At 61.1% G+C, this 27,967-nt stretch overlaps 10 protein-coding genes across 10 annotated transcripts; 4 read left to right on the forward strand and 6 right to left on the reverse strand.

The window, feature by feature from the left end:
* Positions 1-527: 527 nt before the first annotated feature.
* Positions 528-1,887, reverse strand: EHS24_006224 (uncharacterized protein; the record flags this gene model as incomplete). The annotated part of the gene is made up of 2 exons (XM_028621696.1): positions 528-1,735; positions 1,791-1,887. 2 exons carry the CDS (start codon positions 1,885-1,887, stop codon positions 528-530), a joined length of 1,305 nt encoding a protein of 434 aa, XP_028478148.1.
* Positions 1,888-4,548: 2,661 nt separating this feature from the next.
* On the forward strand, positions 4,549-7,392 carry EHS24_006225 (uncharacterized protein; the record flags this gene model as incomplete). The annotated part of the gene is made up of 6 exons (XM_028621697.1): positions 4,549-4,638; positions 4,708-4,858; positions 4,931-5,019; positions 5,061-5,214; positions 5,258-6,030; positions 6,079-7,392. 6 exons carry the CDS (start codon positions 4,549-4,551, stop codon positions 7,390-7,392), a joined length of 2,571 nt encoding a protein of 856 aa, XP_028478149.1.
* Positions 7,393-7,607: 215 nt separating this feature from the next.
* FAD1 (3'-phosphoadenosine 5'-phosphosulfate sulfotransferase) lies at positions 7,608-8,896 on the reverse strand (the record flags this gene model as incomplete). Its single annotated transcript, XM_028621698.1, has 5 exons — positions 7,608-7,660; positions 7,773-7,997; positions 8,059-8,553; positions 8,634-8,674; positions 8,775-8,896. 5 exons carry the CDS (start codon positions 8,894-8,896, stop codon positions 7,608-7,610), a joined length of 936 nt encoding a protein of 311 aa, XP_028478150.1.
* Positions 8,897-9,452: 556 nt separating this feature from the next.
* RGR1 (mediator complex subunit) lies at positions 9,453-13,473 on the forward strand (the record flags this gene model as incomplete). Its single annotated transcript, XM_028621699.1, has 4 exons — positions 9,453-9,775; positions 9,843-10,250; positions 10,312-12,084; positions 12,126-13,473. 4 exons carry the CDS (start codon positions 9,453-9,455, stop codon positions 13,471-13,473), a joined length of 3,852 nt encoding a protein of 1,283 aa, XP_028478151.1.
* Positions 13,474-13,726: 253 nt separating this feature from the next.
* On the reverse strand, positions 13,727-14,250 carry LSM7 (Sm-like protein lsm7; the record flags this gene model as incomplete). The annotated part of the gene is made up of 5 exons (XM_028621700.1): positions 13,727-13,752; positions 13,794-13,880; positions 13,927-13,998; positions 14,050-14,191; positions 14,239-14,250. 5 exons carry the CDS (start codon positions 14,248-14,250, stop codon positions 13,727-13,729), a joined length of 339 nt encoding a protein of 112 aa, XP_028478152.1.
* A 233-nt stretch (positions 14,251-14,483) lies between these two features.
* EHS24_006229 (uncharacterized protein) lies at positions 14,484-16,465 on the forward strand (the record flags this gene model as incomplete). The annotated part of the gene is made up of 4 exons (XM_028621701.1): positions 14,484-14,517; positions 14,562-14,628; positions 14,686-14,802; positions 14,842-16,465. 4 exons carry the CDS (start codon positions 14,484-14,486, stop codon positions 16,463-16,465), a joined length of 1,842 nt encoding a protein of 613 aa, XP_028478153.1.
* Positions 16,466-16,752: 287 nt separating this feature from the next.
* Positions 16,753-19,834, forward strand: EHS24_006230 (uncharacterized protein; the record flags this gene model as incomplete). Its single annotated transcript, XM_028621702.1, has 7 exons — positions 16,753-16,892; positions 16,961-17,047; positions 17,101-17,708; positions 17,766-18,045; positions 18,083-18,863; positions 18,959-19,107; positions 19,156-19,834. 7 exons carry the CDS (start codon positions 16,753-16,755, stop codon positions 19,832-19,834), a joined length of 2,724 nt encoding a protein of 907 aa, XP_028478154.1.
* A 451-nt stretch (positions 19,835-20,285) lies between these two features.
* On the reverse strand, positions 20,286-21,924 carry TIM54 (mitochondrial import inner membrane translocase subunit tim54; the record flags this gene model as incomplete). Its single annotated transcript, XM_028621703.1, has 2 exons — positions 20,286-21,344; positions 21,454-21,924. 2 exons carry the CDS (start codon positions 21,922-21,924, stop codon positions 20,286-20,288), a joined length of 1,530 nt encoding a protein of 509 aa, XP_028478155.1.
* Positions 21,925-22,207: 283 nt separating this feature from the next.
* Positions 22,208-24,482, reverse strand: EHS24_006232 (uncharacterized protein; the record flags this gene model as incomplete). Its single annotated transcript, XM_028621704.1, has 5 exons — positions 22,208-23,047; positions 23,100-23,359; positions 23,398-23,692; positions 23,731-23,831; positions 24,293-24,482. The coding sequence occupies 5 exons, from the start codon at positions 24,480-24,482 to the stop codon at positions 22,208-22,210; spliced, it is 1,686 nt and encodes a 561-aa protein (XP_028478156.1).
* Positions 24,483-25,411: 929 nt separating this feature from the next.
* Positions 25,412-27,459, reverse strand: EHS24_006233 (uncharacterized protein; the record flags this gene model as incomplete). Its single annotated transcript, XM_028621705.1, has 11 exons — positions 25,412-25,681; positions 25,729-25,818; positions 25,875-25,962; positions 26,022-26,064; positions 26,117-26,316; positions 26,380-26,551; positions 26,633-26,798; positions 26,905-27,098; positions 27,158-27,221; positions 27,280-27,342; positions 27,439-27,459. The coding sequence occupies 11 exons, from the start codon at positions 27,457-27,459 to the stop codon at positions 25,412-25,414; spliced, it is 1,371 nt and encodes a 456-aa protein (XP_028478157.1).
* Positions 27,460-27,967: the final 508 nt, after the last annotated feature.

A 27,967-nucleotide genomic window follows, 5' to 3' on the forward strand; every position in this document is an offset into this window, starting at 1 on the left:
TAGGACCCACATTATGCAGTGGCCGTCATGAGAGGAGATGAGAGGCGATGGTGCGTTCTGCAAGAAGGGGGCACTGTCGGGAAGGATGTTGGCTGGCTGAGGGCTATGGTTGATGACCGGTGAAAAAACAATGTAACGTGTGGTGGCGATAGGTTTGCCAAGGTCAATAATGGCTGGCATGCGCGTGAGAGAGAGGTGCAGCGATTTTTGAATTACTGTCTGCATGGTTTGTCTACAGGCTGGGACTGTATGTACAGTACAGGTCGACCGGCGACGGGGTGCCACTTTGAATTATATGGACAGCCACGTATACCTCTTTTGCCCTTCTTCTTTCTGTTTTTTCTACACACTTTGACCGCTGCGTTCGAAAAAAAACCAACACAGGGCGAGACGGCCAGCGTCCGGCCGTGTGGGATGATCTGGGGGTCCTCGCACACGTCGCGCGATGCTGTGTGGAGATGCCGGCTGGGAGCGAGAACCGGGCAGTGGGCGCCATGCGTCGGCGGAGGGTGGATGTGCGAGGACCGTCACGGCACGGACGAACGGGGGATACGGCCTGCGCTGTGCGTCCTTGAACGCAAGCCGCTGCCTAGTCTGACAACACCGGGCGATGTGGGCGTGGGAGAGGGAGTCACGCCTGGGGGTAGGTCCAAGTCTGGGAACGGAGGGGTGGCGGTGCCGAGAAGTGGCGAGCCGAGGACGCGTTCCATTGGCAAAGACGCAAACTCAGGCGACGACGTCGATGGGGCGTGTGCGGTCATGCTCATGGAGATGTGGCGGGGACTGGATTCCGGGGTATGGGCTGCACTCGGTGTATCCCCGGGGCTGCCAGTTGTCGGCACCATGGCGCGGAGGTACGCGACCTCGCTGGATGAGAATGGCGGCGAGAAGACATACGACCCGAGACGTGTGGTGAACCCGCCACCATCGGACCAGGCCAACACGCCCACCCCTTCTCCTTCTGCTTCATCGTCGCGGTCCAGGCCTGGAGTCGCGTGTTGGTCTTCCAGAACGGACCATGCGGCTGCACGCACAGACGGCGTGGGCGCCCACCACGCTTCGGGGAGGGACGAGGACCAGGCCCGCGGCCGCCGAGCGGTTCGGGGTGAGTGTACGTGTGCGTCTGTTGGCGGTGCGGACCCAGGAGGTGTGGGACGGGTAGGCGAGCATGTCCCCGATGCGAGTGGAGAAAAGGTGCCTTCGGCGATACGTATGGCGAGCAGCGCGGCGACGTCGGGCCCAAAGAGCGCCAGGGGAGGAGTGGCGATCGCGGGTGTCATTGTCGTCATGGACTCGTCTGTCGTCACAAGCGACCCGTCGCTTGTCGCTGTGGAGTCTGGAACCGTCTCGCTGGTTTCCGGTGCTGGCGCGTGCGGGGTGACTTGCTCGGGGTTGTCACTCGCACCCACCCCCAGATCCCCACTTGCTTGGCCCTTCATGCAGCTCTCACGGCGACGCGCATCGTCGGGGCTTGGCCGGATTCCAAGCGGCACGGTGCGGTGAATCACCACATGGCCCTGCGAGCGCGAGAGTGCAGGCCAGTGTGTGAGGTTCTCGCTCGGGAGGGCTCGCAGCTGGGTGACGGTGATGATGCGGGTGGAATTTGGATTGGGATTGATGGCGAAGGCGGGCGACAGGTCGATGGTTGAGCCCGGAGGAAACAGGTGCAGCTCGGAGTGGCGGTAGTTCACGCGACCCGGGGCTTGGGGCCGAGGACAGTGGTGGTGAGACGGGCCTGTGGAGCGGAAATCCAGCTGGGCTAGGAAAGCTGTCATCGGATTGTAATGAACCAGCGAGGACGCTTGGCGTGAGTGCAGGCGTAGGGAGGGCGATAGGTATCAGGGGGACTGGGGGCGGTGTCGTGCCCGCCGCGTCGACGTCGGACATTGTATGTGCTGCCAAGTGGTGCAGTGGGTAGTGAGCAGAGCAGGGTGTTGACTAAGGTGGAAGGAAAGGAGTGGTATGGTTCTTTGCTGTCGGCGTGTGTCGTCGGGCTTTATGTTACGAGCACACACGCTGGATGATGGACGCATGGATGTGTGGTGTGTGGGCGTGGGTGGCTGTGCGTTTTGGCAAGTCTGGAAGCCTGGGCGTGTGGACGCTCCTAGCGGACGAGCCGTGTGCGTCACACACATGTGCCATCAAGAACTGGTCAAAGTGGTACGTTACCCAAGCGCCCAAGCTGGAAGGAGCTGCTAGAAGAGGTACGTAGATCAGAGATGCAATGGACGAAGCATCAGTCCGTTGGTCTTTCCCATGTGGATGGAGACACTTTGAGATATCTGTTAGAAGCATACTGTACAATAAACAACACGCATCACAAAGGGTGTTTTATGCAAGGTGATGTCAAGCTGGACAGCCCTGGGATCTCGCACCGAGGTGGTGCATCCAAGCATGAAGGAACATGGGTCAACATGGCTCGTTGGGGCGGGGGAAACCAACAAGGGGAGCCACTAACAGGTGGCACTCTGCAGTGACACGCGGCCACGCGCGGATCGCCGGGATCCTCCGGCTTATCATATCGGCATTCATAATCAAGTGCGTGGCCATGTGCGGTTATTCCAGGCAGCAAAACAACACCAAAGACCAAGTCGACGGTCCCGCTGCATACAACGCATGGTATCGTTCTCTAAGACCTCTTGCGAAGGTGTTGCCACCTGGCAGAGCATCCGTCTCCCCTCCCAAAGACCGTGCCAGTTTTTGATTCAACAGGGGAAATCGCGAGCCAGTTGTGACCGATGTCGGCTAAATTGCCGTACCGAAATGCCACTTGCTCTGTGTATACGACTGCATGGCAGACTGCCAGTCGTGTTGTTCTTGGGACGTTTATGTGGATGTAGAGTGATGCAAGTGTACTGAACGGAACCAGCACTGATTGCATCGAGCACGACAGCTGACAGCTGACAGCGGTGTCTGACACGTTTTTCTCTTGGATGGCCGCGGGCTCTATGGTGTGTGGCCAGAGATGGTATTCTAGGGGCTGGCTGGCCATGGCTGGGATATCCACCCCTGTGTTAGAAAAACATGGACGGGGGGGGGGGGGGGGGGGGGCCTGGCTGGCCTGGATCGAGCTGGCATCTGGCGTCTCCCTCGTGTCCCCTCTCTCCCTGGCGCCAACAGCAAAGTGAGCCGAACGCCACACAACTGCTCTCGCTCTCCTCCGGATCTCTGGCGTTGTTATTCCTGTCTTGGTCGCTCTCTGATCTCTGACACACGTTTGCCCATGACACACACGCGCGCACAGCATCGCCTGTGCACTCGCTCTCATACTCTGGATTTTACGCCTTCAACCACGGATCCTCCCACTGGCGTCATTGGCGGGCCGACGGTACGAGAAGGAGAAGTGGGGGGTGGGGTTGATAGCTTGGAACTGAACCTCATCCCCCCTTCGTGTCCCCTCGCTCAGGCACCGAGCCAACTGACACTCCCCCCCCCTGCTCCCTGCACGCGCTGGGCGCGGTGGAGCGTGGAGAGCACATGCAGCCGCCAGCCGCCAGCACGCGCGCTAAGAGGTGTTTGATGAGCGCCTTTAAAAACGCCTGGCGCTCTTGAGAACAGAACGTGAGAGACAGAGAGAGAAGCTCGAGTGGCACAAAGGTACCGGCACGAGCGCGCGCAGGCAGAGGCAGGCAAGAGCGTACCCACAGGGACACACACACACCCCCTCAGAGCGAGAGACGGCGCAGGCCTCGAACGGGGCCTCATGCATGCGCATGCGCGCGCCAAATGGAAACACAGAGATCCAGAGAGAGAAGGAGAGAATGAGAGGCCATGGAACACCCCGATTGCACGATGCACGACTGCTGCTGCTGCCAACCTGCGACGGCCAGGGGTGGGGTGGGGGTGTGTGGGAGGGAGGGAGAGGGGGACAGTCGCTCGGAAGCTCGCTCGCTCGCCGACGCCGTCACCGTCACCGTCACACACACAACCCGTGTCTCCCACTCACTCTCACTCACTCACTCTCACCCGGGGGGTCGTCACATTCCACACATTGCTCACCCCCCTTCTATCCGATTCCCACTCTTTCCCAATATCTCTCCTCCCTCATCTCTCTCTCTCGCTCTCTCGGTCTCGGTCTAGACGGGTCTCTTCCTCTTCCATCTCTCTCTCTCTCTCTCTCTCTCTTTTCTTGGGCAGCTTCCGGCACACACAGGCGCCGGGTGTGCGGGCTTGCGGCGTGCGCTTTTTTGGCTTTTGAACCTCTCTCGGTTTCTGCTACAGTGGGCTCTCGGCATCGCAACCACACCACCCAATATCACCCACCTGCGTCATCGGCTCCCCCACCCAACCCCCCGTCGCGCAACAACCACACTCCAACCCCTCCCCCTTCCGCCCGCCCACAAGTCTCCAACCACCACCACCACCACCTCTCTCTCGTTCGCCCATCTTCCTCCATCAACACAGCGCGGTATAGACCAGATACACGCTGTGACTCCGTGGTTAGCATACATCCACGCTGCACACAGGCAAGTGTCCACCACCCATCACCCATCCGGCTCGCGCCCCCCTTTCTTCGGCCCCCGGGTGACCCGCTGACACGTCACAGCCATGTCTCTAGTCGATCCCGCGCTGCTAGACAGTGTCAACCCAAACCACGTCGCTCCCAACGCACAGGTAGCCAACGACCCAGAGCATATGGTGAGTTGGCGGTGCTGCTTCTCGCTTCCCGCCGATGACAGACAAAGCGTGCTGATACGCGCCCGGTAGCACATTGCGCAGCCTGCTTCGGGGCAGCCTCAGATGGTTGGTGCGCATCAGCAGCAGCGACCACCTACTTCTGCAGAGATCGATGCTGTGATTGCCGCAGCAATGGCAAACGCTCCTCCTGCGCCTCCCCCAATCGAGCTGGGTGTCGAGAGTGAGTCTTCATGGTCTCTTGGCAAAAAAAAGGACCGCGCAACAGCCCCCCCGACGCTGACATCTGTTCAAGCCTCCACTCGCTCCCTTACTCCCCTCATGACCAACATCCTCCCGTCGGCCATTGGATCTGATGGCCGCGTCAACCTCTTTGTCGGCAATGTAAGCCGACAGGTTCACTCCAGCACTGACATACTCCCCAGCTCCCTTATCGTGTTCGCTGGCAGGACCTCAAAGACCTCTTCCGCAAGGCTGGCACGGTGTTGCGCGCCGACGTCAGCCTCGGGCCCGATAACCGGAGTCGCGGCTATGGCAACGTTCTCATGGGCAGCAGAGAGGACGCGGCCCGAGCAATCGGTGGGCCCCCCCCGGCCATCTTTCAAACGCTGACTCTCTCCAGACCGCTTCAACGGCTTCACCTGGCAGACTCGTACACTCGAGGTCCGTCCCGACCGCCTGCCACCAGAGTATGAGCCTCAGCCACATGTCCACCACAAGCCGATGTACGGCTTCATGCCGCCGCAGATGCAACACTTTGGCGGTGGCGGATGGCCGGCGCGCCCGCCGCCGCATCATGGCCCTCCGTTTGGGTCATTCGGCGCCCATCTAGGCCCTCCGCACGGCGGTGGGCCCTCGCAGGCGTTCAACCGTGCCCCGCAAATGGGCGGTCATGTCGGTGCCATCCCGCCGATCGGGGCATCCCCGCTCGCGGGCTCGCTCACCGCCGGTGCGCAGGGAAACCATGGTCCGCCCGCGGGTGCGTCTGGTTCCACAACTCCTTGGGGTGCACGTGAAGGTGGTCTGGCTCCGTTTGGTGGACTTGGCGACCCGTCGGCCGCCCATCCAGTTCGCAGCCCGTCGCCCCTTGGCAACCTGCCTGTGCCCGGTGACGGCAAGCGCCCCGCATCGCCAGCTCCTCCAGCCGACCCCATCGGCCGTGGCCCGCCTCTAGGTCGCATCCCCCCTCCCAACCTCCTTACTGCTGGTGGTGTCAAGAACGCCTTTTCGCCCGAGCCCGAAACGCAGCCTCTCCGCCGTCTGTCTGCTGGGTCAGAGGCCAACGCTGCTCACCCAATCGGGCCCCCTCCCATTTCCCTCAACGGACTGGCGAGTCAAGGCAAGGATCTCGGGGCACCGGGAACCCTGGTCGACCGTGTCGTATTTGTGAAGAATGTAAGCTGGCCGGGCAACCTTTTGCAAAAAAAGCTGACAAATACCCAGCTGTCCTTGACCACCCAGTGGCAGGACCTGAAGGATCTCTTCCGACCCGCCGGTGTGGTGATTCGTGCCGACGTGGCTACGGGACTCGATGGCCAGTCCCGTGGCTTTGGCACTGTCCTGTTCGCGTCCAAGGATGACGCCCTCAAAGCCGTCGGCATGTTCAACGGACACGAGGTCGACGGCCGGATTCTCCATGTCCAGACAGAACGTCAGACCCTCGAGGACAAACAGATTCAGCCTATTCACCCCGTCGACCCGTTCCCAGTCTTTGGCAGCAAGACTTCACCTTCGCCGCAGGTCTGGTCGCAACAGCCACTGCCTCCTCTTGCCATGGCCGCGTCGTCGGCGTCCCCGGAGACGTTCCCCCAGCCTGCAATGTCGAACCCTTCCCTTTCACCTGGTGCCGGGACTCGTATCCCTTGGCAACTCAACACGGCCATCAACTCGTCGCCGGCTTCGGCGCCACGCAAGGAAGGCGGAGACGACCCCTTCCAGCGTCCCTCTAGGCACCCAGGACCGATCCAACTGCCCCCGTTTGCGCCGCTGGGCGACGTCGGCAATCCCCTCAGTCCGCTTCAAACGCGCAACCTGCCCCCCATGACCCCGTCCATGCCGGGCTTTGTGTTCAACGCGTACCCACAAACACCACCTCTGCATCCTCAATTCTTGTCGCCTGGCCTTGGCCCATTCTCGCCCGGTCTGCCTGTCACAAGTCCGTTGGTGGGCCGCAGGAGTCCGTTCCTCAACGCTGCTCCAGGTGCCCCCGTCGCGCCGGCGCAAGCTGGTTCTGCCGCCCTGGGCACGCCAACAACACAGGCGTTCCCTCACAACGCGCCACCACAACACCCAACCGTCGGCCCTCCTGGCGGTGGTGAGGCCGAGTACTTTCCCCGCGTCGAGGCACCCCAAGTCAACCGCCTCGTTCCCGCTGCGTCGCCATTGAACGCCCGTGAACGCCTCGCGTCGTCGGCGGCCGGGGCGGTGGTGGCCGACGAAGACCTGCTCGTCAGCAGCACGGCCTCGTTGTCACTGCTCGGCGAGGCCGTGTCGATTACCGGCACTGCCAACTCGTCTCCAACACCGCAAAGCAAGACCAAGCGCGGACTGGCGCCGGGTACCTCGGCGGCGGCAGTGGGTGCACCGGCCGCGACGAATGGACGGAGCAGCTTTGACGATGGACCCCGCCAGCCTCTTGGAGCGTGGAACTCGGAGCGTCGTGCGAGCTGGAGTGACCTTTCAGGAGCGGGAGGAGCTGGAGGAGCGGGAACGGGAGCTGGAGCTGGAGCGGGAGGTAGCAGCAGCAGTCAGAGTTAAAGAGAGAAAGAGTAGTCGGGGTTCAATTTGGGAGTTGAGTTGGTAAACCTGGTTATTTTTTTTTATCGCCAAGTTTCTACATGTTTTCTTTTCTCATGGGGAATTACAATGCATCGTGGTTCAATGGTTTGGCTGCTTCTGGTGACAAGAAGGAACAAGAAAAAAAATGGAGAGAGAGAGAGAGAGAGTCCTAGATGCTACAACCGAGTCTAGTTCTATGCTGACGAGCCCTTGTTCCGTCCTGCGCGTTCCAGCGATGGGTCGTCGACTGTGTACAGAGTGTCATGTCAGCAAAAACAGTAAACACGGGTGTGTCATTTCCTATTTCCCGGTCCGGCTCTCGGATCCGGGGAACGCGGGGCAAAACGGCAAAAACGTACGTTTCCATGCCGGCTCATAACCTCCGTCGTCCCTTCTCAACACGGGGTTGGGGATGGTGTTGTTTGTGGATCCCAGGGAGGTGTATCCCTCGTCGTACAGGTGGCAGTATGGCACATCGAGTTGCCGGAGAAAGTCCCAGACATCATCATACGACCAGTCCAGGACGGGGTGGACGCGGAGGACCTGTGGCCAGCTAGGGTCTGTCGGCGCGAGTGCCGCGACGTCTGGTTAGGGCGGTCAGCTCATGGCAGACATGGTTTGGAGCTGTATGGCAATGCCACTCACTTCCATTCGGGTCTCCTTGGCGCGTGCCCAGCAGAATTGCCTTGATGTTCTTGCCGCCGTTGCACCGGAGATACTCTGACAGGGCGGCCTTCATGCCCCCGCCAAAGCGGTACAGGTCGAGGGCATATGTGGTTGCCTCGTCAATCACAAACTCTTCGAGATCTGGGAACGGGTTGGGAGCCGTGAAATACACGCTGCGGATGAGCGGGTATGGCGCCTTGTGGTTCTTGTCTACGGGGGTGTGGTGCGTGGCGCTGTGCCGCGCCTCGGCGGCGGCGTGGACGGTCGCTGGGAGGGGAGGCGGCGGCGCGGCGGGCAGGTCGAGGTACGACCGGGAGAGCGGGTTGGATGGGGTGGGGCAGGCAGAGCTGGTAGACGTCGGGGACGTCTGGCCAGAGATGGGGAAGGGCGACAGCGAGGACCTGTGCGACGAGCGGGGAGCTCCCGAGTGCCGAGAGTAGAGGACGGCAGCGAACAGGTGGAGCAGGACGGTGCCTTTTGGTATTTGTCAGTCAAGTGTGCAGGTGTTACTCGGCGGCGACGTGGGCGGCACCAAGGGTGGTCAATCAACTCACAGTCCTTGCCGCCGTTAAACGACAGAGCAACGGCTGCTTCGCTGTCATACAGTCAGCCTCAGGTGTTTGTTCTCTCCTCTCCATTCCATGACCAAGACATGGAAGGTCGTCGGCGGCGGCGTCGTCGGCTGTTCAACTCACCCTAGGTCGTCGATTACGCTCTCGATGAGTTCTATGGCAGACGCAATCTTGCGGCCGAGCTGGTCTTGTTGCCTCGACTTGACGAGCACGCGGTCGAGGTCAGCCGCGGAGATGTGGGTCATGGTGTTTTTGTATGTGCGACGTCCAAGGTGGTGCTGATTTGTGAGCAGTGGGTGGGGTTTGAAAGTAAGCCGAGATTGCCTTTCCATTTGTGTGCGCGTGTTCCCAATCTCGAATATCTCATCGGTGCGTACATGTGGGATCGCCCTCGGCTGTAGAGTGGGGGCTCGCGGGCCCGGTTCACCCGCAGCCCGGTGTTGTAGGCGCCTATGTATGCTAGGCATGTGGGATGAGTCATTTTGTGTTAATAAAACCGGAAACATCTCCCCAAGAAAATAGGCTCGTCATCCCAACCTGGGCGGCGACCGTCAACCCAGCCGCTGCCCGCCCCGAGCCGCCGCTGCTGGCCGCCTGCGCTCGCTCGCTGTACCGCTGTATATTCCGCACCCCCCCTTTCGTTGCATATCCCGTCTCGCCTGCCTACTCCTCTCAATCCATCGCTCTCTCGGTTCCATCCATCATCCACACCACCTCTCCCAGGACAATGGCAACACTTCACGCAGCCTAAGCCCCCCCATCCCCCCTCCCCCCACCCCCCCATCTCTCCACCCCACAGGCATGTACGCGTCCACACCGGCACGCCCACAGCCCATCTCCCAGGCAATGGGGACACCGGCTGGACCCAGCATCGCTACAACAACCACAGCCACCAACATCCCTGCCCCACCAGCATTGCATCAGCTCCCTCAGCCCGTAGCCTCGTCCTCGCGCAACCCGCAGCTGGGACCCGATCCATTCTTTGCATACCCTACACCCTCATCAGACCAGGTCGAGGATGAGCTGCCCCCGTACTGGGCCACCGAGAATGTGCCTCTGGGTCTCATGCTCGACCGGCTCAGTCGCAAGGGTTACGGCGACATGCGAACGCTCGTCGAGACGACGTAAGTTTCAACATTGGACCTCCCTCCGTGTTTGCGCTCTTGACTCTCGTGCTGATACGCGCACCAGGCTGCCCCCATTGAACCCCACCAAAAAGGCAAAGCACGTTATCGAGTATGCAAAGTCTACTCGCCAGGCTGTTCTCAAGTACCTCGCCGTGCTCCGTTGGAAGACGTCGGTCGATTTGGCAACCTCTGTCGTTCCTCCAGGAGGAGCAGGCGCCGCGCCGGGAGGTCCTACAGCATCGTTCCCAACCCCACACTCGAGCGGAGAGTCGAATGACACCAGCCCCACAGCCTATCCCCTCAAGGGCAAGGGCCGCTTCGGAGGCGACACGGCTGGTGTCGATGACACGGTGCAGCGCGGCAAGGTCACGGATGCTCGCCGTATCCAGCAGTTCCTGGAGCATCAGAACGCCCAGCACGAGGCTGCCATCGCCCACGTTCGGCACGTCACCAAACTGGTGGAGACTCTTCGGTAAGTGGGGACAGGAGAGTTTTGTCCTGCGTGTAATGTGCTGACGTCTTGTCTCCTTCAGTGAACGCAATGCCGACCTCCTCACAGCATTGGCCCTCCGATCAACTGGCACCTACCCGCGGCTGCCGACTGCCCTCACCGAATCCTTTATCCCTCGTCCACCACTGAACCCTCCAGCCGTTCTCGACACGGTGGAGCGCCTCAACGAGCACCTCCTCTACCGATTGAGATGCGTCGACTACGTTCCCCCAGAGCTTGTCGTGGAGAAGGTGGCGGACGGCCGCGTCCATGTCCGTGGAGGCGGACCAAACGGCTGGGTCGCGCAGCTCAGCGTTGTCGGGTTTGAAGACGACAGCCGGTGGTGGCTCACTGGCGTCGAGTGGGCCTGGGGAGTCGAGGGGTCGCGTCAGCCAAAGACATTCACCCACGACGAGAGGCAGCAGATTCTCGACCTCGCCAACATTGACGTGCTTGCACCACGCCCACTCCCAGATGACAAAGTCAAGGAGAATGCCGACAGCGAGACGACGGCATCGACACCCGTGGACTCGCCTCTGGTGCGCGTGTACAATTTCCTCCAGCATCTCTCGCTCTCATACCAGCTCGAGGTGCTCTTCTCCCAGGCACTCGTTCTGGGACAAGGCCGTTGGCGTGGTCAGCTCCTCGTCGATGTCGACCGTACAAAGAAGGAGTTGCGACTGCGATACTGGATCCGTCAGAGGGCAGTTCAGCCGACTGGTCCCACCCAGGCGGCTGTCGGTAAGCGTGCCCAGCCGCCCTCGGCTCTCAGCGGCGCTCGCACCACCACCATTGTGGGAGGCACCTTGACGTTCTCCCTTGGCGAGTCCAAGACACCGATCAACGAGGCCGAGCGAGTCTTGCGAGAAGTCGCGGCCTGTGGCGTGCAACCTGTCGACCGCGTCGTGCGTCTCGAGATTGGCGTCAAGTGGGAGGTCGGAGACATCGGTATTGGCGGAGGTCTCAAGCTCAACGACGCCATGGACGCATCAGCGCTCACAGTTAACGCGTCGTCTCTCAGCGCCAAGGCTCTCCTCACCACCGCGACGCGTGCCCACGCGACCCACCTCGCACGCGCGACCATGACGCCTCTGTTGGCCAACCCTCGTCTCCTCCTCGACCCTCTCAACCCCCCGCGTCTGGAAGAGTCCGAGTCTGCCTCGCGTCCTCTGTCTCTCATTGTGCCACTGCCTGCCCAACATGGCGGAGCACACTTTGCAGTGGCAGTGTCGGCCACGTCCGGTCTCATTGAGATAAAGGACACGAATGGAAAGGACCGCGACCAGATTCTTGAGAGCAATCGCACCCTCCGCGCAAAGCTTGCCACAGCATCTGTCAACGACCAAAAGACGCGTCTGGGAGAAGACCTCTACCGCCTGGTCTCGGCCGTCATCATGGAAGACGTCGAGGACGACCTCCGCCAGCTGGGCCTGCACCCCATGCGCCGCGTCGCGCTTCGCACGCATGATCTATCAAAGACCGACTTGCATCCTACCTCGACGCTGTTTGTGCCCTTGCCAGTGTCCCAGTCGCACTACTTTGTGTGCAAGGTCACTCCGGATGGCATCGCGTACGAGCTGCTAAAGCTCCTCCGTGTCTCAATGGACAATGGCGCGGGTCTCAAGATGTCTGTCGGCGACCGTGTCCCCATCGACCTTGTCAAGCTTCTCGAGAGGCGCAAGGCCAAGTGTGTCAAGCGCGGCCTGGACGACATGGACGAGACGGAGCTCGCCAAGCTGCAAGTTACCGTGCTGCCACCTGCCTGCAGGTTTGCAGTCAACAGCAAGGACCTCCGAGACATGTTCTACTACTGCAAGTGAGTTGTTTGTTTACTGCGGGACATGGCTGACTCTCCAGTGCCCTTGTCGCCCAGACCATTGTGGAGCAACAGCTCAAGGACCGCGGTATTCCGTACACGACCCACTTCCCGGACGAGACCGACTTCCCCGCGCCTCGCAGTCGCTCAGCGTTGGCCGGCATGGTGCCCAACCTTTGCGTCAACGCCAGCGACCTGTTCAAGGACGGCCGTGCCGCCGAGGTGGCTGCACCAAAAGTGTTCCTCATCATCAACGACTGGTGGAAGGGTGCGAAGTGCTCTGTCGAGACCATTGTCCGTCTTCGTCACCGTCCGTCCGTCACGTCGGCCAACGACACTCCGGGCAGCAGCGTGGCCGCGGCCGCGCCTTCCAGTGCCGCGCGCGCCGAGGGCATCAAGTTTGACCCCACGACGTCAACCGTGCGCTTCCGTGCGCCGAACATTGCCTGCAGTGTCCCAGACTTTCTCGAGCAGTGGGAGCGTCTCAGCAAGGTCATTGTGGTTGCTGGCGAGGTCAACCGTCTCAGCAAGAGCGAGCAGTTCCGCGACATTCGCATGCTGTCGTTTGACCTCTGCACCGCTACCCTCCAGTACGCTCCCGGCTACCAGGTGGCCATCACCTACACGCCAACTTCGGACTCGTACCAGGCGTCCTTTTTCCGCTCGCCCGTCACCACCACCCCAGCACCTACCTCGGCGACACCAGCCATGGACACCGAGTCGAACCCTCACTCGCTCATTGCTCCCCTCCTCTCGCACTCTCTCAACGAGTTTACCAACCAGTCGTCTCAGACCAAGGAGCTGCTGGGCAGCAACGGCAAGCAGTTTATTCAACTGCTGCGTGCAACCCTCCCCCTCCTGCTCGAAGCCGAGTCGCTTCGTCTGTCGTCGCCCGGCCAAGAGTACCCCGCGCTCGTCATTCGCTCGGCATCCGAGTACCGTCTTGTATGGGACCACGAGACGCTGCGCTTCGCCCTGGACATCTCGCTCACGGCCGACTATTCACGCTTCCTCCTTGCGGATGCGTCCAAGCCGCGAAACGAGGCGCCGCTGGACCTCACCTGTGGACCTCTCACAGCCCTTCCGAACCTCGAGCGCGCCGTGACCAAGGGCTTCCAGGCCGCGCGCGCCGCCAAGGTCGCCGCCACGCCCGGCCGCACGCCGGCGTCCATCAACACCCCAGCCGCGGCCATGACTCCTGCTGCGACAGGTGGTGCTGGCGGTGCTGGGGCCGCGGCGCCGAGCCAGCGCACAGTCGTGTCGACGATGCCCCCGGCCTTGCGGCTCGACAGTGGCACGTCCGTCCTCTGTACACTTGCCGTGGTGCAGGATGTGCTGAGGGCTATGGCGGCCGAGATAGAGACGGCGATTGCATCTGCGTCCAAGTAGATGTTAGCATGATGCATTTCATTAGCATAGCGTGTGGGTCGTGGGGCCGAGTGGGGGTGAGCAAAGCAGCACGTAGCAGGGGGAGGAAGGGAATGAAGGAAGGAAGGCAGGCACCACCAAGGCAAGGAAGCTGCTCCTGTCACGGACCGAGCAGCGTGTCAGTAAAGTCCACAACAAGCACACCATTCGCAGCCGCACAGCACAAGCTAAGTAGATATCACTGCATGCTGCCGACTCTCTCTTTATCTCATAGTTAGGCGCCGAAGGGGTTCTCGATCTCTGTGAATGGGTCAGAAGGATGAGGAGCGCGAGGGACCCACCAGCGGAGCCATCGGTGGGGCTAATGAGGACAACGTTGGGGCCACGGAGCACAACAAGGCCGAGGTTACGCGAGGGAAGGGCATCGTCTGTGGTTTGTCAGTTACAGGACTACACGGAGGCCGCCCAGCTCACTCTCGTAGCTCTCCACCACTTCGTCCATGACGAGGTTCATGAGCTGGTCGTAGCCCTTGAGCACACCGGTGACTGGGCTCGTTAGCTCTGACGACATTCAACCACAACCAAGCTACTACTCACCCTCACGCCCGCCGGCAAACTTGACACGGATGCTCTTGTCGACGTAGAGAGCGAGGTTGAGGATGCTCTCGCGTTTCTTGGGACCCTCGTTGCGGCCGCCGGCGCCGCCGCCCCGTCCTCCACGCATACCGCCGCGACCACCCTGTTCGATGTCAGCAACTACCAACTATCTTTCTATGTTATACGTACTCTTGAAGACATGGCTGGTTGAGTGACTGGGAGAGTTGGTGGTTGTATGAGATGGGTGGCTCGAGATTGATGGTGCTCAACAAGATGTGGTTGCAGGCGGAATCAAATGGGAGGCACAGGGAAACTGGCTGGCGGGGGTGTCCATATGGCGTCGACGGCCAGGACCCACCGCCGAGGTGGAAGGAAGCCACTCTTTCCATCGTCCGTGTCTTGCTCACTACCCACCACACACAGCCCAAGACGACATGTCCCAGCCTCCCCAGGACCTCTCCTTCAAGGGTACGTTGGCTGTTGTTCTCTGGGTTCTCTTCTAACAGTCCCAGTCCTCAACCTCCTCAGCCGCGAGCGCGGCGTTTACGGTCTCCGCAATGGCGACCACGAGCGCTACCGGTACGTCCATGGAGTCTGCTGAGATCATAAAAACGTCCTCGGCTGACACCCACTTAGCCATCACTGCGCGAACAAGCTCCACCGCCTGCGCCAGGTGACCGGGCTTACCTCGGGCAAGGGCAAGGTGTACAAGAAGCCTGCTCCTATCACTCTCGAATCGGTCAATGACGTCCGGTAAGCTGGGCTACCTCCTGGGTCAATGCTAACAGCCAGTCACCTCCAGCTTGTTCTGTTCACTGCCGAGCGTGCGCTCGCCCACTCACACGAGTTCAAGGCGCAGCTCGCCAAGCCCAACGCTCCCAAGGAGACCCGCAAAGAGCAGATCTCATGGCTCCGTCGTGCGCTCAAGTCGTCGGCCCAGCTGCACTCGATCTCCCAGGCTCTTGCCGCCGAGTCCCCCGCCCGTCTCTCGCAGCAGACCCTCGCCGAGGTTACCATCTACTACCTCTCGCTCCGCGCCGAGCTCAACTTTGAGCGTGCCGCTTACGCCGACGTCCTCGCGGACCTGGCCGCCCGTCGCCGTCTCCTCAACACCCTCGCGGACGCTGCACGCGACTCGTACGACCAGGCCCTCGCCGTCGAGTTCATGGACGCGTACGACCCCCTCATCCGTTTCAGCGCGTACAAGCTCGGCCGCACCGAGTCGCACGACATTGACGGCGTTGTCGCTGACATTGACAACGACATGATGGAGGAGGCCCTCCCCGGTCTCGCCAAGCTTGTCGATGGCCTGCGCGCCGAGACCAACGTGGCCGAGATCGAGGCCGGTCGCCGTACGCTCGACGCTGTCGAGTTTGCCGGTGACAAGGTCGAATTCCGCAATGCCGAGATTGTGGACGCCATGCTCCGTGTACAGGACGCTCTTGGTAAGCTCAAGGGCAAGGCCGACACTGGCAAGGGCCGTGGCATGAAGGGCTGGGACCGCGTTCTCGGCGTGCTCGGCGAGGCCGAGGGTGTCGCTCGTCGTCTCCTCGATGACCACGAGGCCTCGGGCTCGTCTGCCAACCTCCGCTCCACTCGCACCGGCCAGTCCCTGTCGCTCGCCCACCAGTACATTGTCTTCCTCCTCCTCTCGCACCGTATCCGCCGCGACCTCTTGCTTGTTGACACGCTGTCTGCATCGTCCCACCTCCCTGCCAACGCCACCGACTTTAAGATCCCCGGTGGCCGTGCCAAGGTCGAGGAGGCAATCAAGGCCCTCGCTGCAGTGGTCAAGCTCTACGACACTGTCCTGCAGAGCTTGAGCCAGCTGCGCAGCCTTGCCATCGTCGAGGAGAAGGAGGGTGTGAGGCGAGCCGCAGAGGGCGTCGAGGCCTACTTCCACGCCACCAAGTGCTTCCAGCTCGCTCGCCTCCACTGCGTGCACCCCACCCCTTCGTACGCTTCTGCCACCCAGCTCCTGTCCACCTCGACCAACCTCGTCGGCCAGGCAAAGGACTCGCTCTTCGCCTCGGATGTCGCTCTGCAAGAGGAGGTTGTCAAGCTCTCGCAGGCGGACGTCGACGGTCTCGGCGAGCGTGTGGCCGCCCTGGAGCTCGCTGCCAAGCGTGCCCTCTTCTCGCAGACTGTGACCAAGCCCGTGTTCTTTGACACGGCGTTCAACTATGTCGACCTGCCCATGGAGGACCTTCTTGACCATGCTGGCAAGGGACTGACCAAGCCCGCCCCCGTGGCTACCCCCAAGATTGTTGCGCCGAAGCCTGTGGCTGCGGCGGCCAAGCCTGCCGTTGGTCGCGAGAAGACTCGTGAGGCGACTCCTGTCCCTGACACCGAGGAGCCCGCCGCTTCTGCCGCTCAGCAGAAGGGCTGGCTCGGCGGCTGGTTTGGACGCAAGTAATTGTAGTGTCGTAGTACGGTATCTCTCTTAAGCAACTGCATGCATCTGGGGTCTCGAAAGGCGCGTCTCTTGAGTTTGCTGCGTGCGTGTGGGTGCGGAAGAGTGGCGGTTCGAAAACATTCCCCCGGCCAGGACGTGCCGCCCGCCGCTCGCGCGAATCGCCGTCTGAGCCATGACGCAGATGCGAAAGAGCATCGTCGCCCCCATCGGACCCGATCTCGTCCATCCTAGCATCCCGTCCACATCCTCCATCATCACCAGTCCGCCGCTGCCTACCTAGCACACACATGCCCGGGCCCTCGGGACACTCGCGGCGTCGCGCCCGCGGCTTCAGGCAGCATGGCGGGTCGCGCGTATCCTCGTCCAACGGCGACCCCACCGCGGGAGCCGACGAGCCGACGCCGCGCTCCGCCGTGGAACTCTTCCAGTGAGTCCTTGTGTGTCGCGGTTGCTGTGATATGGAGACATCCAGTCACACGAGCTGACAGTCGCAAGGGAAGCGCAGGACGCTAGCTCCGAGCTCAAGCAGCTCCTCGGCGCTCAGCCGCCGTGGTCGCGTGAAGCTGATGCCGTCCGGCAACGGTGAGTCCCACATCGTCTTTGCCTCTTTGCAGCCGAGCTGAACATACATTTAGCGCGCGCATCGCACTGCTTGCTGTCATCTTTCAGCACCCACTGAGCCCCCATGCCCAGTCGATTGACACGCTGTGGTTCAACACGACCTACTCTCTCATCTCCGAGTATCGAGAAGTGGTAGCAAGAATCGAGGCTGCGCTCCCACCGCCGCCTGCCCGGCGCGGCGGCGGAAACGGCGGCCAGAAACAACAACATATGGGCGGCGGCGACGCGGCTGCCGACTTGCGGCGCACGCTCGCGCGCTTTCGGTCTCTGCTTGTCGCCGAGGACACGTTCTATCGCTCGCTCGCGACCCGTATCGTCGGCTTTTATCGCCTCCAGGACAACGCTGGCGAATACCTCGCCCTCGTGGGCATCCCCGTCCCTGCCGTCGGCGCAGAGGAGGACCCGAGCCTCGCGCCCCCGCTCAGTCGCGAGGAGAGCGAGAAGAAGCTCGCAATAGTGTACAAGGCCCTTGTGTACCTCGGCGACTTGGAGCGTTACAAGGAGCAGTACAGTGAGAAGGCCAGGCGCGAGGCGCGCGACGGCACATCGCCCCGTGACACAGAGCGGTACACTCGCGCCGTCATGTTCTACGAGGTCGCACGCGGCTTGCAGCCTGATAACGGTGGGTTATACTTAATTTCATTCCTCCTTGGGCCAAAACTGAACAAGACCCTCACAGGCCAAGCGTTCAACCAGCTCGCAGTGGTGGACGGCTACGTCGGCGACAACTTTCACTGTACCTATCACTACTTCCGCGCACTTGCTGTGCGCCAACCGTTTCCCAGCGGCCGGGCCAACCTCGAGCGCGTACTCAAGAAGGCGTTTGACCGCTGGCGCGCGAGGCGGCACGCAGGCGAGGGCGGTAGCAACGACGATGCGTCCGACCCGGCGCTCGACGAGGCAGACGCCTTCAAGCGCGACCTCTTGACTATTCTCGCGATTCATTTCGTCAAGGCTGGGTGCGTTATTGCTTGCTTTGAATACACTGACGCCCAGAACGTCCCACCTCCGTCAGCTCCGTCCAGAACTTCTCGACCGCTTTGCGCTGTGTCTCCGCAACCGCCAACTTCCGTCCGAGACCATTGTCAAGACCACTGCCATGGCGATTGGGTCGCACTGGCAGACCCGCTTTGACCATCCTACTGTGTCAGAGACCGATCCCAACGAGGCCGCCAAGGTGTCTGAGCGTCGCCGTGCCATCGAGGAGATTGCTCTGAGCTTCCTCCTTGCCATCTTCACGGTCCTCGTGTCCGTTTCAGCCAGTGAAGTGGAGGACTCGCTGGCAGCACAGGCCGCTCTCCAGGACGACTCGGCGCTCGCCACGGACGATGAGCCGAGAGCTGACGAAGAGCGTGACGGTACGTTGGCACTTGCCCAGCGTATCACGGCCGTCGTTCGTCGTATCCTCCCCTCGCTTCGTATCCTCTCGCGCTGGCTCAAGTCACACTTAGAATACATTGCCAGGGCGTCGTCAAGCAGCAATCCCGAGCTCCGCGCGACCATTGCGACCTTTTGGACGGAATACAAGCGCCTCATGCTCGGTCTGGCGCGACTCTTCCCGCTCATCCAGCTGCCTGGCCTCGACGAGCCTCTGGAGGAGGACCTCGACATGCGCGGTTTCCTCCCTCTCCGCCGCGGCCACGCCGTCAGCGGCTCGGGTAACCCCGAAGAGTTCAATGGCGAGAGTCCAGGCAGACAAGAGGTCCACCCCAACGAGGAGCAGCTCATGCGCATCTCGGACCTCTTGGTGGACGTCAAGCTGCTCATGCAGACCGAGGTGAGTTTGACAAGAGTGGATCGGCTGACTCTTAGGCGGGAAGTGCTGCTCTCGATAACGGCACTCCCTTGCCCACTGCGCCATTCATCGCGCAGCCTGCTGCTGACGAGGCGCGGTCAGTGTCGGTCAGCACTGAGACCGAGGACGATCCAGTCAACCTCGCCATGCGCGCTACCCTCACCGAAGGTAGCAGTGTCGGAGACGAACAGCAGGAGTTTGAAGATGACGACGAAGAGGTCATCATGTGGGGCAGGAGGTAAGCTACTCAGATCTTTCCTCAGCTGACATTCAGTACCCCCGTCGGCGCGCAAGGTTCGCCCATTGCCCCTCCTCCAGCCCATACCGCACACGAGCTCTTACAGAACCTCTCGCTGGCGCCGGCTCCGCCCGTGCAGCAACCGCCTCCCTTACTCTTCGGTGGTGACTTGTCCGGCTCGGGCAGCATCTGGACCATGAGCCGCGAAGAGTCACAGAAGGGAGGGCAGCGTACCACTCAGCCCATCGCTCCAGCTCCTGTGCACCCCATCTCAACACTGTGGCAGTATGACGGCCCACCCAAGGAACAACAGCAGCAGCAGCAGCAGCCGCCGCAGGTCAACTTTGCTCACCACCCCATGGCGGCATGGCCCCAGCAGGCAGCGCAGCAACGTCCGACCCAGTATCAGCAGCCGAGCCAGCCTTCGCCCCCCGTTCCGCCTGGACTCACGCCCCCAGGTTGGGGTCAGCAGCACATGCACCCCCAACACCAGCACCACCATCACCAAGCTCCGCCGCATCTCTCCCAGCAGCACATGCAGCAGCCGCAGCAGCCGCAGCCTTTCGGCCAGCCGCAACAACAGCCGCAGCGTCCCCCTATCGCCCAGAACATGAACATCTGGGGCGCGCCTGACGCTGGTACCGCTGGCGCGGCATACCAAGCTAGCCGTCCAGGTCCAGCCATGTGGTCGTCGTCCATGTACCAGGCGCCGTGAGCACGGATACAGGCGGGAGCAGCCTCGCTGTCTCCCATTCCTTGTCCATACCCATTCAGGCCCTCTGCGGCCCCGTCGGGGGATGGTACCATGCGGACCAGACAAACTCGCTACGGCGACAGCACTGCGCCTGTCGTCGACGTTTCGCCTGGCTGTCGATTTGTTTTTCCTTACCGCGAGAGCAAGCAGGAGGGCCCGCCCCCTTTTCAGTGCTCCCCTCTCTCTTCCCACCTCTTGCACAGGAATACAACTCACCAACCTTTACCCCCCAGCGCTTTCTCCCCCCCTCCCATGTGTCGTTTGTGAACCCCCAACCCCAACGTCTTCTCTTTCTGTCGTCCACGTGTCCTGTGTGTGCGGGAAAAAGAATGTCCAAATGCAATATGTCTTTTGTTTTTGTCTTCTTCATTGGGTCAATCAACAGTGCTAGAATGGTGCATGCGTGATGGTACTAGTCGTCAATCTCGGGGACCTCGGAGGGCTGCTCAAAGACACGGAGCCAGCCGTCCCACTCGGGCTGCCAGGCGACGGGTGTGGCGGGCTTGACAATGTTCCAGCCCTCGAGACCGCCGTGCCAGCGGAGCTCGCGCTTCAGACGCTCGGCACGCAGGTCCTCCTCGGTGACAATGGGCTTGTCGCTCTTCTTCTCGTCGTCGGTCAGGTCACGCTCGCCACGGGCAAACTGGCGCGCAGACTCGATCCGCTTGGCCAGCTCGGTGTAGTATTCGTCCTGGGCCTTTTTGTTGCGCTCGGGAACCTGGTTGTACTGCTTCTTGTAGTACTGTTCGGCCTCGATGCCAAAGTTGCTGTCGGCCTCGTCCATCGGGCGGGTCTGGGACATGATGAGCGCGTACGCGGCCTCGGCACCGGCCTTGACGCGCTTGCGCTCGGTGAAAAAGTCGTAGATCATGTGCGGGATCTGCTTGAAGCCGAGGTGGTTGACAAAGGGGACGAGGAGGATGGGGGGCTGCGCCGGGAGCTGCGCGGGCGCGGCGTGCAGGTGCTCGGGGATGGCGATGGGCTGCTGCTGGCCACCCTGCTGAGGGGGCACGGCGGAGGGGAGGGGACGGGCGAGGAACGAGAGGTTGGTGTGGGAAGGGGCAGTAGTCGAGGGGGCAGGAGCAGCAACGTCGGCGGCGGCGGCGGCGGCGGCAGGAGCCTGCTCGGCCTCCATGACCGGCTCGTCAAAGACGCCGTCGTTCTTAATGTCCTCTGTGACATCCTTCTCCCACGACCACTCGCCAACACCGCCGCTCCAGCCAGCACGGAGACCAGAGAGGTACTCCTTGAGCGCCGGGCGGCCGACAAGGATGGTGCCGCCCTCGAGCTCGCGCTGGGCCGCGGTGGCCGGGTCGAGCTGGCCAGGGAGCGAAATGAGCTCGTCGGGCGCCTCGAGGCCCAGCGCCTGGCGGCGTTTCCTCAACGTGTTGGCATGCACGATACGCGAAATCGAGCCGTACAGGGGGGCATGGACCTGGTCGTAGTCGATGGCAGCGGCGACAAGGTACGGCTGGGGGGAGGGGGGGTCAGAAAAGTCGGAAGAATGACATGTGGTGGTCACGAGATGCGTCGGCGCTGCTCCTCCTCCTCCTCCGCCTCATGGTATAGATCCAACTCACCTTGACGTATTTGCGGAAGTGACGGAGAGCACGGTCCGACTCGTCGTCCTCGGGCCAGCGCGCGCCGTACACGGTCACCTTGCGGGGAATGTCGAGCGAGCCCGACATCTGCTGCTTGGACAGGTACTCGACCTTGTCAATGTACTCTTGCCTGATCTGCTTGCACTGCCTGCGGTCGTCATAGTACATGTACGAGATGGTGCCGACAACGGTGAGGAAGATGCACCAGTTGCGCGATGGCATGCGGGGCTTGGCGTTCAACCACGAGCGGGGAAGACCAGTGTGCTCGAGAGCACCACGCCAGCCCTCAAGAGGAGGGAGGGGAGCCCTCGGTGCGTGGCCGGGAAGGGGGCCTGCAGGCTTTGCGGGCTTGACGTCCGCGGCGGCAGGCGCACCGGTAGCAGCCGGGGTCGCTGCAGGTGCCGGGGGAACGGCAGGACCCGCGTTGGAAGGCGGCTCGGGTGTCGACATGGTGGTGTAGATGAAAGAGGGATGATGTCGGGACGGCCGAATTTTGGAAAAGTCAGAGCGGTTGGCCCGGTTCAGTCCAAGTCGTCCCTCCACACTCTAGACGGTGGCAAAATACCCCGATTCTGGTCTCGCTAATCATTCACTTGTATCGCAAACTGGATAACATGCCCTCTGCCATATGCTACAACGAGAAAAAGAATGGGACGCGAGACTATGCACTGGAGTTTTGAGAAGCTTTTCAGACCAAGCATGGCCTATTCTAGAACTGCACACTTTTGCCCGCTTAACGGCGGGGGTAAAAGCCGTGAGGCGGCTGGTGCTGTGGGTAACCTCCATGCTGGGGGTGCTGGGGGTGCTGAGGGTAGCCCTGCGCGGCCTGGGCACGGTAAGGGGGAGGAGCGTTGGGAGTGTCCATGCCCATCGACGGACGGCGCGTCGTGGGGGTTGGAGCGGGCTGCTGGTGCCACTGCTGCTGGGGGTGGTGCTGGTGCTGGGGGTGGTGCTGGTGCTGGGGGTGGTGCTGGTACTGCTGCTGCTGCTGCTGAACAGGAGGGGGTGGAGGGGGAGCGAAGGCAGGAGCGACAACAGGCGCGGGGGTAGGAGGAGCGGGGGTGATGACTGGCTTTTGCTCGTGGGTCGTGTCATGCGACTTCTTGGCGATCTTCTGCGAGCGGAGCCCCTGGACAACGTCCGAGGGCAGCGCATCGCGGGAGATGCCGCCGTTGTCGTCGCGGTACGAGGCATCCCTGTCCTCCTCGAGACGACGCTTCTTGGACAGGGGGGCTTCGTCGGCCTCGAACTCTTCCACAGCCGAGATCTCGCCGGGCTGCTTGATGCGGGCGACGCCATCGACATAGTCGAACATGAAGTTTGACACCTTGCTGTTCGACATGATGTCATGGAACTCGCCACGGATATTCATGCGCATGCCGTGGATGGCGCGCGCGAGACGGCTCATGGACATGCAGTGCATGCGCGTGAAGATGAGGTACGCGGTGAACCAGAACTCGACGGGGGCGACACGCTCGTCCACTCCGGCGAAAGCCTCGTCATAGTGGTCGATCGCAATTTCAAGGAAGATGGACATGGCCATCTCGATCTTGCGGCGGAAGGCCTTCTCGGGCTGAACCAATAGGTCAGTAAACATGTACACGGCAACACGGAAGGTAGCTCACGGGGTCGACACGTTTAAGGAACTTGGTCTGGGTGGCCGCCGTGGGCACGACGCGGGCGGTGCTGTGGGCGATCATGATAAAGGCCACAAGGAACTGGAAGGCCTTTGCGCGTTTCGTCGAGAACTTTGGCAGCCTGTCGGCGATGGTGCCCGAGCCGGTGACATATTTCTTCTGGAGCTCCATAATCCACTCGCGCCACGGGCCCGGGAGAGCCTGGAGCTTCTCGGCCGCAGTGAGAGCCATACCGAGCTGAACGCGCTCTGGACTGTTAGCCATAATATGTTGTACGGTGACTCACGGAAGATGTCGCGCTGCTTGTCGACGGGCAGATCGTCGTACTCGACAATCTGGATGGAGACATTGTCAAATTTACGCTTGAGAGTAGCGGGAAGGAGGTTCCGGTGGTTGTGGCCGGGGAAGTTCGTGTAGTAAAACCTCTGGCCCGTGGCAGGCGACTTGAACGAGATCTGGCCAGAGATGAACCTCATGATGGACGAGCAACGCTGCTTGCCGTCAATGCAAACGCGCTCGTCCTCGCCCGAGCCGTCTTCCTTCTCCTGGACGGCGAAGATGACAGGGGGAACGTAGTAATTCTGACATTAGCAAGGGTAACGCCAATGTGGCTGCTCACCAAGAAGAGACTCTGGATGAGAGACTCCATCTTCTCCTTGCTCCAAACGACCTCACGCTGGTAATCGGGGTTGAGGTTTACATCCCCAAACTCGATGAGGTCTTTTTGCGCGTTAGCATGAAAGTGAGATGTAGGTGGCAACGACAGCGCGTTGCTTGATCAGGCGCGCGCAACCAGGAGCGCAAGGTCGCCCGGGGCTGAGCACAAGACCCCGCCACATGCCCCCGGCGCTGCACAGACGTGCCGCGCCTACAGCAACAGGCTACGGCGCGGCCGTCTAACGCTCGAGACGTTGGGGTGCAGTTGCAACCGTGCTCGGCACTTGCGCGGGGAGGACCCCAAGCCAAGCCAGCCCAGGCGGCAGACGTCAACGCGCAGAACAGACACGCTGTGTCCGGACGCGCGATAACAAGGCAACCGCGCTTGGGGAGGCGAAGCGCGTGACACGCGACAAGCTCGCAGAGCGCGCGCGTGCGCGGTGTGGCAAGTGCGCCGTCACCGAAAAAACATTTCGAGCGCACCCCAGCGCATACCAGCGCGAGCGCGCGCGTTCAAAACTCACCATTGAGCTGGCGGAGGTTGACCGTCTTGAAGCGCGGTTCCTTCAGCGATCCCTTGAGCTGAACGGAAATGTCGTTGCGGTCGGGCTTCTTGTCGACGTCGTCGTCTTCGTCGTCCGAGAAGAGTTCGTCGAGGTCGTCGTCCGACAGCTCGGGGTCGGCGACGCGCGAAGAACGAGACGAAGAAGGCATGGTGTGCGGGAGACGATAAGACGAGGTCGGACAAAGGAGAGAGAGGAATGCGGCGAGCAAAAGTGGAGGTCCGCGAGGCTTGGCTCGGAAAAAGTGTACTAAACAGAGAGGAAAAGGTTCCGAGTCTACTGACCACTACTGATAGGTGGTGGTGGGAGGATGGATGGATGGTGGTGTGGGAGGATGGATGATTGACAAGAAAGAGGAAGAAGGCTAGAGGGGGGACAAAGACACACTTGACAGTGGGTTATATGTGCGCAGGTCCATCCGAAGCCTCCCCCTTTGGCCTTTGGTGCATGGGAACAGATTCAGGGTCCAAGGGGACACTTTTTTCCCACACACACAGACCACCTGACCCCTTTGTCCACCCTTTGTCCACCCCACCTGTCTACCCTGTCCACTGTCCCACTGTCCCATGGTGTCCACCCATTGCACATTTGGGTGGGACAATTGCCCATCAGAAGGGGGGGACATTTGCCACTGTGCGCATGGGGACAGATGATGTGCTCAGCTGAGCCACTGGCTGCATGGCGGCGGCGGCCTGCCATTGGCTCCGCTCGCCGCCACCCAGCCAAAGCGGGGGTGGGAAGCACAGAGCCAGGCACGGCGAGGACACACTTTGTCCACCTCCCGGCACGCGGAAGCAAACTCGGCAACATGCGTTGCCCATGGTTGTCCCACCATAATCCTCTCGTCATGGTGGCAGCACTAGCTTCAGCACCTGCCTGACCCAGCCGACTTTGCACATCCTGCCTGTATGAGTTGTCGCATGTTCACTACCAATACAACGCCCGCAATGGCGTGCACGTCCTATTTCCGGAAAACTGTGCCCCGCGGCCCCCGCTCACTCGCCTCGGCCGGTCGACACGTCGTCGTCCGTCGGCCGGCGTCCTCGTCTCCCTTCTGTCCTTTCCCCCTCTCTCTCTCGTCTACTCTTCGCTGTCGTCGCTGTCGTCCTCGTCATCCGACATGCTCTCCTTGAGCATCTCGAGAAGCTCATGTGCCTCGGAGAGTTGAGCGTTGAGAATCGCCTGGCCTTCGGGGATGCTGCCATCGTCGGCAAGGAACTTGCCGTCCTTGCGGAGCTGGTCGACCTGGTGGAGAGCGAGGTGGTACGGGTAGAGATCACGCGGGCTGTATGGGCCGCCGTACTTGAGCACCTCGTTGAGACACTTCTTGATCGTCGACAACTTGTTGGCCTAGACAAGGTCAGCCAAGGCACTAGGCAGCCGTCCTATACACTTACAATCGGCATGAGCTCCTCCGAGATGGGCTCAGATTCAGACATGAGGCGGTAGATGAGACCGTAACACCGCCGCAAGAGGAAGAGTAGCACCTGTATAGTCAGCACTGGGGGACTGGCAATGTCGTGTGAAGAACCAATGTACTCACATACTGGCCCTCGGCCTTGTTGCCGTCCGCGTCCACAAACTTGCCGTCGACACGCATAGAGTCAATGTCACGCAGGGAAACCGAGTAGCTGGAGGACATGGTCAACACAGGGACTTGGGGACATTTTGTGTTGCTGTTGTTGCTTACTTGTAGAGGTCCGTCTCGCGCAGAGTCCAGCGGTGAGTCAGAGCTGCGATAACGGTTAGCCGACGTAGGCGAGGTTTGTGACCAAGAAAACTTACTCAGCTGTTCAAGCTGCTGCTTCATTGACGTCAGACGCTCCCAGATGGGCTTGAGTGGAGGGCTAACGTCCTCCTCGGCCTCGCGCGCCTTGATATCCTGGACAATGTCGAAGCAGGCATCGAGTAGACCACTGAGCAATGCTTGGCCCTCGGGCACCGAGGAGCCGCCGGGACCGAGGAACTTGCCATCGACGCGCTTTCTGGTGGCAAAGGTCAGCAAGGGGGTGACGTAGGCGGGAGCATGCCGAGGTGTGAACACGTACGAGTCAATGTTGCGGAGCTCCTCGACAATGCGCTTAAACTCGGCCTTGCTGGGCTTGGTGTCTGTTGCCAGTGCCATAAGTTGTTTGCGGAGCAGAACCAGGCGGTTGTGAAGTGGGACGAGCTCTGCGTTGAGCACCGACAGCGACTCCATGAGCGAGTCGAGGATCGCCTCTGGAAGAGCAGATGTGTCAGCGGCGTTTCCCTGGGCAACATTACACTGCCAAGAGCAGGTTGCTTTGTGGGCCCACTTACCAGTGCCGTCGAGCTTCTTGGACATGTACTTGAGCATGGCCTCTGGATGCCGTCCCTCTTCGTGGTCATTCTTGATAATCTCCCTCAGCTCGTTCAGGCGCTCGCGGAACACGAGCAGGTATTCCTCGGTGTAGATGCCAGACTCGTCCATGTGACTCAGGATTTGCTGCCAAGACCGTCAGCATTCATGTATTGTTTGGTGCGGGGGCCGCGCGCGCCCACCCGATATTCGGGTGGCGTGTCCTCCCCCACCGCCAACGTCTTCTACTTACACGCATGCTGGAGATCTGGCAGTAGACAGCTGGGCTTTCACGGCTCTTGCCGACGGTAAGAAACATGAGCGAGATGAGAGCGAAGACGTCGGCGATGATAGCGTCGACGCGGTTGGGCTCGAGGTTGCGCTTGGTGTCGCCCGAGCTGAGCGCCGACTGGGAGCTCTCTTCGCGAATGGTATTCAGCTTGGTGACTGGGCGATCCGTGTCAGCGATGTCCGCTCTCTCGGGCGGCAGAACATGAGAGACTCACCTTGCTTGACGACCTGCGAGTAGATGGACATGACATCTTGAGCGCGAATGAACTTGGTGCTGTCCTGATAACGACAGGTCAGCATCTCCCGTGTCGTCAAAGGGTATCACCGACACACTTACCTTCTTGAGCAGCTTGAGACGGTTGTTAATGTTGATGAATGCTTCGAGGACCGGAAGTTCCTCCTGTGGAAAGGGAGTGGTGGTTAGCGCGCAGTTCCACACATGACGCAGCCAGCATCGTTTATCGGCTGATATCTCAACCGGCCAAGGGCGACTTACCTGAGGCACCATGTTGGACATGATGGTGTGTTGTTAATGTGCAACTGGCCGTGCACAAGGATGGTAAAATGGACGTAGGGGGGAAGTGGGGAGAAAAAAAGTCACGGAGACTCGGTTGGGACGTCGTCGTCGATGGCCAAACGTGCCAAGAGGAAGCCGCGAGGATACGAGTCGAACGTGGGGGGGATGTGGCCGAAGACCGAGGCCGCAGGTATGTGCTGTGTGTGCGTGGGGGGTTGAAGCTAGTGTGTGTCTGGCCCAGCAATGGACGGGCTGGGGGATGTATGTATGGGGGTGGTTGTCTGGAAAGGTTATGAGAAGCGGTGGAGGGAGAGAGAGAAGGAGAAAGCGCGGTGTGAAGCAAACGGTGTGTTCTCTGTCTCTCTGCGGATCTCTGGCGTGTGTGGTACTTTAACCGCGTGTGTGTGTGGATTTGGATTGGATTGTAAACCCAACGGATGCATGGAACACACCCACCCAGGCGAGTGGCCAGAGATTGGAGATTGGCGCTGGGCGGCGGCGCGCGGGC

This window comes from Apiotrichum porosum, assembly GCF_003942205.1.
Source record: "Apiotrichum porosum strain DSM 27194 chromosome Unknown scaffold_3, whole genome shotgun sequence".
Taxonomy (NCBI): Eukaryota; Fungi; Basidiomycota; class Tremellomycetes; order Trichosporonales; family Trichosporonaceae; genus Apiotrichum; species Apiotrichum porosum.